The 16324-nt window shown below is 44.8% G+C and overlaps 1 protein-coding gene across 1 annotated transcript in view; it reads left to right on the forward strand.

The window, feature by feature from the left end:
- Positions 1 to 1333: 1333 nt before the first annotated feature.
- LOC310799306 (fibulin-1-like) overlaps positions 1334 to 16324 on the forward strand; it is a gene marked incomplete at its 5' end in the record, with an annotated part of 44855 nt that continues 29864 nt past the window's right edge. Inside the window, 4 exons of the mRNA XM_083661903.1 lie at positions 1334 to 1340; positions 3770 to 3878; positions 8941 to 9076; positions 11151 to 11304. Of these exons, the coding sequence (XP_083518029.1) occupies positions 1334 to 1340; positions 3770 to 3878; positions 8941 to 9076; positions 11151 to 11304 (406 nt within the window). The remainder of the gene's footprint in view (positions 1341 to 3769; positions 3879 to 8940; positions 9077 to 11150; positions 11305 to 16324) is intronic.

Genomic DNA, 16324 nt, shown 5'->3' on the forward strand with positions numbered 1-16324 from the left:
CTACGTCACGCTCCGCTGGCCAATCTAGACACCCCCCACACACACACAGCTCTGCTCTGTTTCACTCTTCTCTTCTCTCAAAAAATCGCGGGTATATTATCTGTTCTCTTCACACACAGAAATCCTCCGGTTAGATTGTCAATGAAAGCCTGTCTACCTCAGCACTCATCTTTTCCTGGTTCGCTCGCACACATGCTTGTTTGAAGGGGAGAAGGCAGAAAGGTAACCTGTTAAACCAGCCGGTCACGTGAACTAATTTCATTTCGTTCTTCGTCCCGCAGAACGAAATGAAATGTGAGTTCACTACAGCCGGACTGCTATACGTCTCGACGGATTGTGTCTGAATTCGGCCTTTGGGTCTCTAGGGGAAGTCTTAAGTTGGATACACTTTGTCCTAATGCCCCATGTTCCCCGCAGTCCCCATAGCTCCAGCCTCCAACAACCCAATGGCATAACTTGACCGTTGCCTCACCCAGACCAGGTGCGTCCGTGCATTCCATATAATGCAAAAGGTGCGTGACAGAACGGTGATATATTATGTCGTCGGAGTGAGAACACGGGTTGTGGATTCAGTTGGCTATCTGAAAACACACTTGGATATGAAATATAGAGTAGTATTGAATATTCTTCATCGCCTCAGTTTCTCTTGAGATGGTGGCTATAGACATGAAACTGCACTTACACAATTAAACAATTACAATTACACAATTAAATATAAGAATAAGTGTAAACTGTAAAGTATATACCACAACAAGCCTGATACTGAACAGCTTCACAGGCACAGCTTAGGCTTCATTAACAGTAACCTAAAAAAAACAAGTTAAAGCACAATAACCAAAATTAGGCTACTATGTGACCTGAATCTGAGAATTAGGTAGGCTACCTTTAATTAATGAAAAACTTTCTGTCACATTCTCGTAGGCTATATAATACTATATAAAACTGAAATGATGAGTTTGTTTTTTAAATGAGTTGCTTTGTTTTTAAGGGAGATATTTTCTTTTGAATTGATTCCTTTTCAAGTTTAAATTAGCTACTTTTTACTTTTACTTTGACTACGTACTCTTTCCACCACTGGTGATTGGAGGCCAATTGTACTTTTCTCTAGTGGTCAGCAGAGGACGCCAGTGAGTCGCCCTACCTAGACTTGCATTGGTCTTGCTCGAGACTGTGCGTTCCATTATCTCGGCAATGACAACCTTTGACTTCAACAGTTTATAGATTTCTACTGAACAGTCTCTATTTCACTCACCGACTAATTTTTTTCCATTGCGCTGAATAGAAGTCTGAAGCCATCTACACTTATAGACTAAAACCCGACTGACTTTGGAAAATGGAAGGTTAATCATTGCAATGGCTATGGATGCTGCAGTGTAACACCATCGACGCACATTGTATCTATCCTGTATCCATTAGCCTACGCCTATGAGTTAGATCAAATTAAAAGATAAAATTAAAGTTAGAATTTCACTTGTCAACCAAATTCAGATGAGTTTTAGCCTCTGTTTTCAAAGTTTTCTCAATTTGTAGCCAGTAAATAGAAAAAGGGAGCTTCTTGATGCTTATAGAAGAATTTAATAAAGAAATAATGTAGCCTACAGGTAGCCTATACTTATTCAGTTAATACAAAGTAGGGCCTACATCTTCAAGAAAGGACAAGGGCTCAATTTGTAGCCTACATAATTCCACTGGCCTACCACTGAAATTGACTTTAATTGTTATTCTGCAAAGACTAGGCTAATACCTACTAGGCCTACTACATCTCCTAAAACGGCATGTTCTTATATGTTTTTGCTGATGCATTTGATGGTCAACAAAACGTTTTATTTCAAATAAGGAATTAAAATGTGCATGGTGCATGCCATATGTTAGGTTACTGTATCTCAACAACTTAAAAAGCAGGCGGCTAATAACAAAATAGCACGATGAATAATTTTACTGCGGAGTGAACAACCAAAAATAAGAACCCCAAAACGTATCAATGGCGCCGCGCGTCGCTTTGAGGTTCCCCCAGCGGGCAGCTCCCCTCCCCTCCCCGCCTCCAGGACAGAGCGTCAGAGGAGGAGGGGAGGAGGGGAGGAGGAGAGACAGACCCGCGTAGTGCTGCTGCATCCACATCAATCACTCCAGCCCTAACCTTTTAGACCCTCAGAGGGGAAAATACTCCATACAAACTGAGTGCAATGGCTCCCCGGACAATACTTTTGATTTCCTTATTCCTTCCTTATCTGCATGGACAAGGTAAGACCATTTGGGTAGCCTATGTAGGCTATACTGTAACAGCTCTGAAGTTTGGCACTGGGGTGCAGAATATGAGCAAATTGCTGGTTTGAATGCAGATAATTTACTTGATAAACATTTAGCCTAGGCTAGTGCAGAGTCTGAACATAGAGTAGCATAATATTTCTCATGCATTTCCTCGAAACCAGTGGTTCTCAGTGTGGGGTTCGGGGACCACCAGGGGTCCTTAAATACAAGTTAACACAATTAGCTAGTGTGAGTATTTAGATCATAGTTTCACTATCTACAATACCGATTTTGGGAATTCTGGACGATAAAAATATTCTCATGTTTGGGTCCAAGAGATAAAATCTCATCATTGGGGTCTGACTCTGTGGACTAAATTAGGGGTCCTTGATATGAAAAGGTTTGAGACTGAGAATCACTGCTCTAAACTATTTGCTTTTCTGGGATTGGGCTATAGGAAAGTTCAATGAAATTGTCCAATTAGCATTCAGGAATTCTTTGGAAACCAGTCTCAGTTTTAATGCAGCACGTTTCTGCTGTTGATTTCCAAACCTCATCTCTCTGACCATCACACCCCTCATCAAACCTCATCTCTCTGACCATCACACCTCATCTCTGACCATCACACCTCATCTCTCTGACCATCACACCTCATCTCTGTGACATCACACCTCATCTCTGTGACCATCACACCTCATCTCTGACCATCACACCTCATCTCTGTGACATCACACCTCATCTCTGTGACCATCACACCTCATCTCTCTGACCATCACACCTCATCTCTCTGACCATCACACCTCATCTCTGTGACCATCACACCTCATCTCTCTGACCATCACACCTCATCTCTCTGACCATCACACCTCATCTCTCTGACCATCACACCTCATCTCTGACCATCACACCTCATCTCTCTGACCATCACACCTCATCTCTGTGACCATCACACCTCATCTCTGTGACCATCACACCTCATCTCTCTGACCATCACACCTCATCTCTCTGACCATCACACCTCATCTCTGTGACATCACACCTCATCTCTGTGGCCATCACACCTCATCACTCTGACCATCACACCTCATCTCTGTGACCATCACACCTCATCTCTCTGACCATCACACCTCATCTCTGTGACCATCACACCTCATCTCTGTGACATCACACCTCATCTCTGTGACCATCACACCTCATCACTCTGACCATCACACCTCATCTCTGTGACCATCACACCTCATCTCTGTGACCATCACACCTCATCTCTCTGACCATCACACCTCATCTCTCTGACCATCACACCTCATCTCTGTGACATCACACCTCATCTCTGTGACCATCACACCTCATCTCTCTGACCATCACACCTCATCTCTGTGACATCAACCTCATCTCTGTGACATCAACCTCATCTCTGTGACATCAACCTCATCTCTGTGACCATCACACCTCATCTCTCTGACCATCACACCTCATCTCTCTGACCATCACACCTCATCTCTGTGACCATCACACCCTGCAGAGCTGCAGCCGCCTACGCTGGAGCAGTGCTGTCAGGACGGGAGGGATCGGGCCCAGGGAGGACAAGACTGCACAGTGCTCCCTCTCATCTCCTCCTCCCACATCTGCAGGTAGGCAACACCTGGTTTCACCAACAACCTTGTCCTCTGGAGTGGTAGTCCCCACCATGGGGTCCGGGGCCCAGCAGGGGGTCTGTGTAGGGGGATAGAGGCCCCCAGCAAAGACAAGAATAGTTTGATTTCACTGTGATTTTACTCACTAGGGGTTAGCACAGTGAGGGGATGTGTAAGAATTTCTGTTGTTGTCACCACTTAAAGTCTATAGAGTAGACAGTAATGGTGTTACCATTCATATCTAATACCAAACAAAGAGTTTAATTCCAAAGTGTTATGGCCAAAACAGACAGGACGCGGAAGCGCAGCGAAGCGCCTCGAAGTGCTGTGGTGCGCAGCACTCTGCACTCTGCTGCGCTTCTGTTCGGCGTCTGTTCTATTTTTTCCATGAGCGAAAGAGAGAGAGGTGGGAGTGACGTTGCTATCTGAAGTGGGGTTTCAGGTGGTCATCCGGCACAACAGAGCGAGAGAGGGACAGAGAGAGACAGAGAGAGACTAGACCTAGTACAGGTACCTGTACCTACACAACAACGTTGTTAACAAACACTCTTTGTCCTACTGTGGTCAGTCATTCAGTGTTTACCCCAATCCCAAGACATGGACATGCCATGAACAGCTGTCATGAACACATTATGTTATACATTTACGAGGTTATAAACGTACCCATGATAAAAATGAGGTAGATATGGGAAAACAAAAGATGAAGACGAGCAGAGTCGCTGATGCCCAGTGCGGCGAAATGCGCTCCTTGAGTGGACAGCCAGGCCCCCTGTGTGTCCCCGCTGTTAAAGTCAATTTGGGTGAAAATGTGCAGAGCTTTGATGGCAGCAGTCAATATGGGAGGGTGGGTGTCATCTCTTCTCCACTAGTATAATTAGAGGGCTGATTCCAGCACGGCGGCGCACAATTGCTCAATGAGCAGGCAAGGCTGCATACCGGGCGAGCTGCGGGCGAGGTCGAGCTGCGGCGAGGTCGAGCTGCGGGCGAGGTCGCGCAGCAGCCAACCTGCCGATGCGAGATCTCTCTGCGACCTTGAGGGCAAACCAAATGAGCCATGAGGCACACTGTTCCATGCTTTTTCGTTTTGCCTTTCACTATCCTTTCTGGGCCAAAATATTTGACTGGTACTCTAGCCTAAGGCCTACAATATACCAACCCATTCTCACTCCGAGCGCGTAGCATATTGACGCTTTGTCCCGTCCCTTGTGCGTCGCTTGTTACTAACACGGTACCCTTGAGCGACCCATGAAACGACTTGGGCTTTCCGACTAAACTCCAATGTAAACCCATGGAACCCACTTTGACGCTCATGGCAACTGCTCCCCCATTAGTCAACTGCTCCCCCATTAGGGTCTGGGGGGAGGAGCTAACCTCTCCCAGCCCCCACGCCTAAACCTAACCTCCCCCAGACCCTAACCCTAAACCTAACCTCTCCCACCCCCCACACCTAAACCTAACCTCCCCCAGAACCTAACCCTAAACCTAACCTCTCCCACCCCCCACGCCTAAACCTAACCTCCCCCCTAGACCCTAATGGGGGAGCAGTTGCCATGAGCGTCAAAGATGACTTCCATGGGTTTACATTGGAGTTTAGTCGGAAAGCCCAAGTCGTTTCATGGGTCGCTCAAGGGTACCGTGTTAGTAACAAGCGACGCACAAGGGATGGGACAAAGCGCCAATATGCTACGCGCTCAGAGTGAGGACGTGTTGAATATACCCGTTCAGCCGGAGGGCGGAACTCAGCATCTTCGGCTGCTCCCTACGGCTGTGCTACAGTCTCTGACACAGAGGACGACTGTTGCCAAGAGACTCATTCTGAAGGAATGGAAGTCCCCCTCTCCGCCTTCTTTTCAGCTGTGGGTGACGGACATGGTTTCAGTTATACGTAGGCTATGGAGAGACTCAGGTTCCTGAGGACCAACTCACTTAAGAACTAACTCAACTATCTGGGACTGGGACCCATTTCTGGCCTACCTTGACGAGGTTAGGGGCAACAGGTGACTCACCCGGCCGGTTTCTCATCCCCTCGCGTGGGATCCCATGTATCTTTTACAAATGCATATTAGCACCTCACGTGGCTGGTAGCATCGCATTGTATTGTATTTTTTCCCTTCCTGTGTCTGAGCTTGTTTGATTTTTGTTCTTTGTTCTTTGTTCCATAAAACTGAAAATAAAATATTGGAAAAAAAGAAAAAAACAATGAGGAGGAGGAGGAGGAGGAGGAGGAGGAGGAGGAGGAGGAGGAGGAGGAGGAGGAGGAGGAGGAGGAGGAGGACAAGGCACGGTAAGAATGAGCACTGCCAGTTCAGCTGCCGTGGCGAGGGATGCTAGAGGAGCGCACTCTGTTTCTAGTTTTTCTAAATGATGGATATCTCATTTTGGAACCAAACCTTCTCTTGGTGGCTCAGTGGTTGACACAGCAAGAAGGTCCTGGGATTGAACCCCGGTACGTCCCAGTTTGTTTCTGTGTGGAGTTTGCATGTCTTCCTGTGGGTTTGCTCCAGTTTCCTCCCACCATCAAACATGTTGGGGTTAATACTCCTGTGAGTGCCCCTGACGCTCCTGACCTAACCTCACCTAACCTCACGGGCCAGCTGAGATCATGATCACGTGACAAATCCATCTTGCCACGCTTCAATCTATTGGTTTGAATGTGAACCACCAGTGCTTACTGGTTAGCAGTGGCTATACACATTTGTTTCCGAGACGTTGCGGGCAGTTTGACTATCTGCAATGCTCCATATTTTTTTTGTTTGAACATTTTTGAATGAGAATGGCGAATATCTGTATATTACAGTATTATTACAAATATGGTTACAGTATTACGTCAGACACCATCTCTTTTCTATAACGAACAAAAGACAAACATCAACACCATGTGACGGATAGGGGGACAAAAACAAAACAATAACGACAACTGAAAAACACAAAAAACGTCAGTGTACGATATATGGATTGATCGATACAACAATACTAGTAATAGCAGTAATAATAACAGAGAAAATACTAATAAAGAAAATATTGTTACATAAAGCCCCCAGCCCTCACCCCACCTACCCCAAAAAACGTGGATCCAACAATATGACAGAGAAACTTAAAAAATAAAGTAGTGTTCAACATTATTTCATGTTTTTTTCCAGGTGCAGAATGAGAGGTTGCCAGATGGAGTCAAATAGATCTACTTGATCCTTTCTGATATATCTAATCCTCTCCACTTCAAGGGTACTGACAAGATCAGCAAGCCACATTTTCACGTTAGGACTGTCCTTGCCCTTCCATAACATCAGTAAACATTTCTTTGCAGACATGAGGCAATAGTTAACAAATCGTCTGTGAGCTAATGAGAGATTATTTAAGGTCTCAGAAATATTAAAAAATAATAGTTTGAGAGTCTCGCTCAATTGTTGAGTAAAGAACTTGAGAGAAAACGTTACACCAATATGTTTTAATCTTAGGACATTGTATGTAGCTGTGTGCAAGAGTGGCATTATCATCCTGACACTTATCGCATATAGGATAAACTGAGGGGAACCATTTATTGAGCTTTTCTTTGGAAAAGTGCAATCTATGTACTATTTTGAATTGCATAAGGCAATGTCTAGAATTTATGGAGCATCCATGAATTTGGCTTAGGCTATCGCTCCACTGTTCCTCTGTAATCTGGATATTCAGATCTCTTTCCCAATTCTCCTTAATCCGAGAAGTGTCTGCCCTGTCATCCAATAGCGTTGTGTAAAGGATAGATACAAGGTGGGAAGTACTGTATATGGTGAGAAGTTAACAATGGATCTAAGTACAGAATCAGCTAAATTCTCATATGATGGAATGTATTTTCGAACATAATGTCTTATCTGATAGTATCTAAATAAGTTTGACTTGGGCAGTTTAAATTTGTCGACCAGCTGTAATGCTTCATATTTAACACAACAAGAGTGACTAACATCTTCAAATCACATCAAGAAAGGAAAGTCTGGAGAAAGTAGAGATTTCTGAAATGGAAAATATGTGGAGATCCTGCAGCAGGGAACTGTATTGTCTGTTGAAGAGCCCATGGTATCTTCACAAGTAGGAAATACCCTCAGGGCTTCAGAGCTCTGCTCAGCGCTCCGTAGCCTTCCTGCTGAATGGGGATGATTGCCACATACATGTACTGTCCTGTACTTACATACATGCTAAGTGCAGGAGATAAGTGGCCCCTGGAGCAGTTTAACACTAAAAGGCCCTGTTTGACTGTAAGAACATGGAGGTGGTGATTGATGAAACAAGAACACCTGGACAACACATGGAGGCTGGTTGAAGGAACGTGCAGAGTACAGGCATACAATAGATAGATAGATCGATCGATCGATAGATAGATACTGTAGATAGATAGATCGATAGATAACCATGGGGTGAAAACAGAATCTTGTCAGTCGCAAAGCATATTAAACAGACATAATATAAAAAGACAATACAAGTTATAAAAAGCTTATGCGGCCTTTTGATGCATTCCTGTCATCCTCCTGTATTATCTTGCTGCTGATGGCGACAGTGTCATTCTTCATGCCAGCCAAAGCCAGGACATTTATTGATTTAACCGGTCAATATTATGCTGAGTATCTAGGTTGCGGAAATACATGAAGCACATGACCACTCGCAATCCTTTGACATCAGCTGACGAACTGCATCGGTTGTGTGAGTGATCATGCAGTAAACATAGAGAGCCAAAGTCGCGCCCACTTCCAGTTTAGGCATACCCACCAGAGCCATCTACTTTTCGTAAAATACTTTTAAATAGTTTTGCTTGGTCAAACCAAGCGATTCACCTATATTTAGAATCATGAGAGACCATAGAACATTTCACTCGGACCAAAATTTAAAAACAAAACGTTAAAAAAACACTTTTAAATAGGCAATTTTTGTAAGTTGTAAGTATGCCTAAACCGTAAGTGGGCGTGACTTTGGCTCTCTATTTTCTCACTGCTTCTTATTCAACTCAACACAGTAGCAAAAATAACATTTGTTCTGGATTAGGTTTCATGCTAAATCTCTGCTGTTTCTGTCTCTGTGTACCGTGCAGGATCGCTCAGGAGCAGTGCTGTGCAGCACTGGTAGGAGAAAAGCTGTGTACCAGTGGCATCAGCATGGCCAGAGATCAAGGGGCCTGTGAGAGGCCTTTATTCCTAGGAGACCCATTGGAAACTCAGGTCTCCAAGGTGGGTCCTCCTCTCTCCAATGTCCATATCGTATAGACACTATGGAGTACCGCAGGGATGACTTATTTTTGTAGGCCAACCCGGAAGTTAGCGTCGCACTCGGTCCCCTCGTCTGGAAGTCAATGGGATTTGTGTATGGGGATTTTGGTTAGCTGCCTGAAATAAGGTCTGCGGTTAGCAAACGTTCTGAAGCTGCCTTCTTTGTGTTCAGCAAGATAATCTTCACAAATTAACACCATTTTTATGATTTTGTTTTTAAGCGTAAATGCTAATTTAAAAAATCACGATTTTCAGAAAACGCTTAAAAAAAAGAGTTAAAAGTGGTGTTTATTTGTGAAGATTATCTTGCAGGCAGCTAACCAAAATCCCCATTCAAAAATCCCATTGACTTGCAGAGGAGGAAACCAGGCGAGGCTAACTTCTGGGTTTTAGCACTCATTCCTGCACCACTCTATGGTGAAATAAAATCAATATTATTAGAGAATATCATATCTGAGATGATTATAAGATTTCTTCTCTTTTTGGACTTTGTGTGTCAACTGATCCCCCCCCCTCTCTTTCTCTCTCTCCCTCCCTCCTGTAGATGTGCTGTGACTGCTGTGTGTTGGGTCTGACTCTCTCTCTCTCTCTCTCTCTCTCTCTCTCTCTCTCTCTCTCTCTCTCTCTCCTCCCTCCCTCCTGTAGATGTGCTGTGACTGCTGTGTGTTGGGTCTGACTCTCTTTCTCTCTCTCTCTCTCTCCCTCCCTCCTGTAGATGTGCTGTGACTGCTGTGTGTTGGGTCTGACTCTCTCTCTCTCCCTCCCTCCTGTAGATGTGCTGTGACTGCTGTGTGTTGGGTCTGACTCTCTCTCTCTCTCTCTCTCTCTCTCTCTCTCTCTCTCTCTCTCTCTCTCTCTCCCTCCTGTAGATGTGCTGTGACTGCTGTGTGTTGGGTCTGACTCTCTCTCTCTCCCTCCCTCCTGTAGATGTGCTGTGACTGCTGTGTGTTGGGTCTGACTCTCTCTCTCTCTCTCTCTCTCTCCCTCCCTCCCTCCTGTAGATGTGCTGTGACTGCTGTGTGTTGGGTCTGACTCTCTCTCTCTCTCTCTCTCTCTCTCTCTCTCTCTCCCTCCCTCCTGTAGATGTGCTGTGACTGCTGTGTGTTGGGTCTGACTCTCTCTCTCTCCCTCCCTCCTGTAGATGTGCTGTGACTGCTGTGTGTTGGGTCTGACTCTCTCTCTCTCTCCCTCCCTCCTGTAGATGTGCTGTGACTGCTGTGTGTTGGGTCTGACTCTCTCTCTCTCTCTCTCTCTCTCTCTCTCTCTCTCTCCCTCCCTCCCTCCTGTAGATGTGCTGTGACTGCTGTGTGTTGGGTCTGACTCTCTCTCTCTCTCCCTCCCTCCCTCCTGTAGATGTGCTGTGACTGCTGTGTGTTGGGTCTGACTCTCTCTTTCTCTCTCTCTCTCTCCCTCCCTCCTGTAGATGTGCTCTGACTGCTGTGTGTTGGGTCTGACTCTCTCTCTCTCTCTCTCTCTCTCTCTCTCTCCCTCCCTCCTGTAGATGTGCTGTGACTGCTGTGTGTTGGGTCTGACTCTCTCTTTCTCTCTCTCTCTCTCCCTCCCTCCTGTAGATGTGCTCTGACTGCTGTGTGTTGGGTCTGACTCTCTCTCTCTCTCTCTCTCCCTCCCTCCCTCCTGTAGATGTGCTGTGACTGCTGTGTGTTGGGTCTGACTCTCTCTCTCTCTCTCCCTCCTGTAGTTGTGCTGTGACTGCTGTGTGTTGGGTCTGACTCTCTCTCTCTCTCTCTCTCTCTCTCTCTCCCTCCCTCCTGTAGATGTGCTGTGACTGCTGTGTGTTGGGTCTGACTCTCTCTCTCTCTCTCCCTCCCTCCTGTAGATGTGCTGTGACTGCTGTGTGTTGGGTCTGACTCTCTCTCTCTCTCTCTCTCTCCCTCCCTCCTGTAGATGTGCTGTGACTGCTGTGTGTTGGGTCTGACTCTCTCTCTCTCTCTCTCTCCCTCCCTCCTGTAGATGTGCTGTGACTGCTGTGTGTTGGGTCTGACTCTCTCTCTCTCTCTCTCCCTCCCTCCTGTAGATGTGCTGTGACTGCTGTGTGTTGGGTCTGATGGCAGCAGGCCGGGGTCTGAGCTGCAGACTGGAAGGTCTGTTGCTGGGGAGACAGTGTGAGCATGCAGCTCAAACCTGCTGTGGCAAAAACACCACAGAGGAAACCAAAGCTACCACTAAAGGTAAAAGACTCAAATAACTTCCACTTTGCCAGCTGGGGGGTTAGGGTTAGGGTATATAAGCTCCGCTTTGCCAGCTGGGCTGTTAGGGTTAGGGCAGGGATACTCAACTTGCTTTGCCCGGGGGCCACTTTCGTGAAATGATAGAAGGCCAGGGGCCAGTTAATAAACAAACAATATACATTTTTCTGTAGCGGATTGTAGGTTTTTGGGGTGTCAGCCGGAGTTTAGTCTGACAATGTTGTGTACACCGGATAGTTAAGTTAAGTTAGTTAGGTTAAGTGCATACATAAGTGCCTGGGTAGCGAGCAGACGGCGGTATTTGACAATTTAGCAGCTAAATCATAGATTATTGAAAGATATTCCATATTCCAGACTGAAATGCTATAACAGAAGTGGAGAATTGGCCAGAATGACATGAACATTTGGACACTTAAGTTATTCAGCGGGTATCTTGCATGTTGCGTTCAGGTGCACTGTATTTTTGCTTTTTTTTTTTTTCCAATGTCCCCTGTGTGGGCCGCAAGTTGAGTATCACTGGGTTAGGGTATATAAGCTCCGCTTTGTAAGCTGGGCTGTTAGGGTTCAGGTATATAAGCTCCACTTTGCCAGCTGGGCTGTTGTCGCTCAGAGAAAAACAAAGTGCTCTCTGTCATTTGTGCCCCTTGATTAATTCCACTCTGCTCTTTCATGGGAGAATGACTGCTGGCTGTTTCTGATGACACTCAGTGCAAAGGAGCCATTGATAAGCACTGACTCTGCTAGGCTATTTGCACACATTGGGTGCCAAATGACTTTTACACAAATATCATGATTCTATTTGCAAAACCTTGATATTCACTGTGTTTAATTATCTCATGCATCCGTGTTTGGGTTAAAAGAGCTGGTATGCTACAGAATTGAGTGCATCAAATATGCACAAACCTTCCATAGGAGCAGAGAGCAGCATCGTTTCCCAAATGGCTTGCTTAAATTGCCTTGATATGGCAGCTGTGGAGCAGACTGCTGCAGACAGGCAGGCAGACAGACAGACAGACAGACAGACAGGCTAGGTCATAAGGATATTCAGTGGGCTAAGCTGTAGTAGACACAGGGTTCGAGTTATGTGGGTGTGGGAGCGAGTAAAGAGGGCTCTGAGCTCCCATGGAAGCAGTAAAAGCATGCATCTGTGTGTGTGTGGGGGGGGGGGGGAGGGGGTGATTGCTAATTGCCAACAAACATTTTTGTTTTTATCACAAATAATGCATTTTAAATGGGGGGTGGGGACTCAACTCATCCACCACAAGTGGAGCACCTAGTTATTTTAAAAGACCCCCACACAGCTCATTATAACTCAAACCCGGTGTATAGTTGACACCTTGCCAAATGGTGATTCAGGGCCAACTGGTGGCTTTGTTGTGGCTTGTACCTTTTGTCGCCCAGCTGGCGAGTATAATCTGGCTTCAGAAAGAGAGGTGAAAAACACAAACATTTGGGAGTGGGACCCACAGAGCTACAAACACACACTTATAATGGAGTTTGGGTCAGTTATTTGTGAAGGAACGCAAATCACTGTCTTGCTCACGCAGAGCAAAGGTCAGAGTGATAAGAGCATTTCAACAGTAAAGCACCAGAGTTCTGTGAAATCAAGTTGTGCCACGTGGTAACAAGATGCTAAAGTAGTTGAGATGAGATGAGATGAGATAAACTTTATTGTCCCAGAAGGGAAATTTGTCTTGGGCAAAAAGTGCGCATAGCCACATCCGGCGTTACAAAAACACAAGTAAACACAAACAGGACAGACACAGCATTGCACTAAGACACAGTGGGGAGATGCCAACTGAGACATGAAATTGCACAGCCCTATTGCACAATTTGTTTAAATCATACATACCCGTAGGTAAAAGAATATAAAATCAACAATAAACAATAAAACCAGCAGCGGGATAATGGATAAAAGAATAAAAGAGTAAAAGAATAAAAGAATAAAACATTAAAATAAGATTAAATGAAAAGTAAAAGAAATAAAATAGGAAGGTAAAACATGGGGCTAAGATTACCGTTCCTACTTAAAGTGCCTCCACCTACAAACTATGGGTTACTACAGCCTGGGGGGAAGGGCAGGCTGTTTGTTAAGAAGTGTAATCGAGGTGGGGAGGAAGGAAAGCTTGTAGCGGTTGCTCCTGTATCTGCTGGCTCTGAATCTTCTGCCGGAAGGTAACAACTCATATTCAGAAAATAAAATGTGAGAAGGGTCGGTCAGAGCTCTATGAGCCAGGCTGATGACCTTTTTCTCGAAGATGGACTGGAGCGTCAGTGATTCTTTCTTGCCGATCACTTTCATGGCTGTGTTCACCATTTTTTAAATTCTAGATTTAAGCTTGACTGTGAGAGACCCAAACCATGCTGCCATGCCATATCTGATCAGGCTTTCCAGCACAGCATTGTAGAATGTTGCATAGGTAGCGGAACGCATCTGAACTTGGGGGGGCCGGGGGGCGTGTCGGGTCCCCCCCCCCCCCCCACACACACACACGTCTGTGAACCACCATCATTGATTATTATTATTATCATCATATAAAGATTTTGGTCGTTTGAAGCCAGATTCATATAGGAATATCTCATTTTAAATTAACATTAGGATTAGACGGTTGTGATGTCAGTATTCAGTCTTAACAATCATATATTTGCTCCTTTTCTCATTCACTCCTATGTCACCACCTGCTCTCCCTGCAGGGTTTGAGATTCAACTTTTTTTTTATCACCAGCCAATATGGCTGCTAGATTTTAAAGTTACGAGCCAATTCATTTCAACTAGCCAAAATGTTTTTCTTGAAATAAACCAGAATATGAGTGCGACTGGGTTTTACAGCAGGGCTATTCAACTAAATTGTTCAGGGGGCCACATTGTCAGAAACCTAAGGGACCGGGGGCCGGACCGTTCCCCGAGCCAGTACACTTGACACAATGCGCTACCACATTTTCGCAGCCGCGCTGGAACTATTATTAAGTAGGGGGTGCTGTAAGGAATGGAATCTCGGCAGCGTCGAAGAAAATTTTATGTTTTTGGACTTTTATCCATATTTAGAAGAATATTTAATTTTAATTTAAAATTAGGATTATACTGTTGTGATGTCATTATTCAGTATCTTCTCCTTTTCTATTATTAGTATTAGTATTAAATACTGAGTATCTCATGAAAAACTATTAATACGTCAAAAAAATTTTTTTTTTTTTTTTGACCGTGGGATGTGCATCTAACCCTTTTACATCTCTTATATCAATATTGGAGCCACCGAACATGTACAACCCATTCCACCGACCCACTAAGTGGCGACAGTGCTCTCCCAGACTAGAGGAAGGCAAGCAAAAAGCAGTGTGAGGAAGCCATTCTCATGAAAATGGATTGGCAAAAACGCTTTCGTTTTCGCGCTGATTGCTGGCGGTGCGGGATTGCAAATTTGCATAATAGATTACGGGTGGAACACACTTTGAAACACGCAGCATAAATAAGACCAGAATCGCAAAAGCTTCATCAAAGCTCTCAACCGAAACCACAAGAAACGAGCGAGCCCATCCAGACTTGCACAGCGGCCGCCAGCAGACAGGCAGCAGCAGCAGAAGCAGTGAGCCTGGTGACGCGAGGTTACAGCAGCAACAGAAACGAGCTTGTGACACGCCCGCTGCAGCCAAGAAGAACACACACGGAGGGAGGAGTTTGAAGGAGAGGGGTGTTTCCTGCTGTTATGGAGGAAATTACTGTTCAAAACTATTGTTTAGACGTCTGACGTCTTACTGATGCCAAAAATGAATGGTTAAAGTGACTGTTCTATCGAATTTCACAAAAAGCCGTTTATCTCAGAATAATTTTTCAGATGCTGAAACCATGCTGTATTCAACTGCTAATGCTTACATAACTACTAACTCTACAAACTAACTCTTTTAGACAGAGAAAGCACACATTCTATTAGTTCTTTTGAGATATTGTGTGTTCACAAAATCTTAGCAGAAAAGAATCCTCGGGTCTTGAAAGATGAGCCAGAATCCTCAAAAAAACCCTCTGGCAGAACCTACCTACAGTAAAAAAAAAACGGCTGGCAGTGAATGTGTTAATATTGCATCTTTTGTGTTTAGCTCCGTCTCACAGCAGGCCCGGCTCCAGAACCAAATTACAGAGGGGGCCTGCCCCTAGCTTGGGGGGGCCAAGCTACCCAAGGGGGGTCCGGGGGGATTCTCCCCTGGAAGAAGATTTTGTACATTTTAAAGTAAAATTCGTCAACCTGGTGCATTTGAGAGCAAAATGAAGAGGCTAAATCTATGAAGAACTACACACATCTCTAATGTGTTGTGACTTTACAAATGATTAGGCCTAAACAATTAATATTAAATGTATTTACACATTGTGCACAAATTGCATTCATTGTGACAAATTTACAATAGTTAATATCCAGCCAGAATCATTGCAAATGGATGTTCAAAGTAACAGTTAGCAATAGCATTCAGTTAATCAATGCCTAATGACAGCCAGATTCCGTTTTAAACTTTAAAACAGAAAAACGGAAAAACGTTTTTAGCACACACAAAAAAAGAAAAGAAAAAAAAATTGAATGGGGGGGCCAGTTTAGGGAATGGGGGGGCCCAGCCCGGTCAGGCCCCCCTCCAACGCCGGGCCTGTCTCACAGCATTGTAACATTGTAGTGCAGCAAGAAAGGAAAACTACTGTAAACATTTGAACCATATTTCTTCTTTAGAACCTATAGCTAGCAACATCGCCATCTCCTGAAAAACATTAATATTGCACCTTTGTTGTGGCTACATCACAGCATCTACTGAAAAACATTTATAGTGGATCTGACTTGTTTAGTTCACTTTAGATTCACATCACATCTGAAAAACAACCAGTCGAGTGTAATAAGTAAATGAGGTTTAATTGTAAAAATAAAATAAAAAAAAAATCTAATCTGGGGGGAACTGAAATGTACCCGGGCCCGTGTGGCCCGGGCGGTTCCGCGACCCATGGAATGTTGACATGATTTTGGTGCAC

This window comes from Poromitra crassiceps, assembly GCF_964638095.1.
Source record: "Poromitra crassiceps genome assembly, chromosome: 2".
NCBI classification, from domain to species: domain Eukaryota; kingdom Metazoa; phylum Chordata; class Actinopteri; order Beryciformes; family Melamphaidae; genus Poromitra; species Poromitra crassiceps.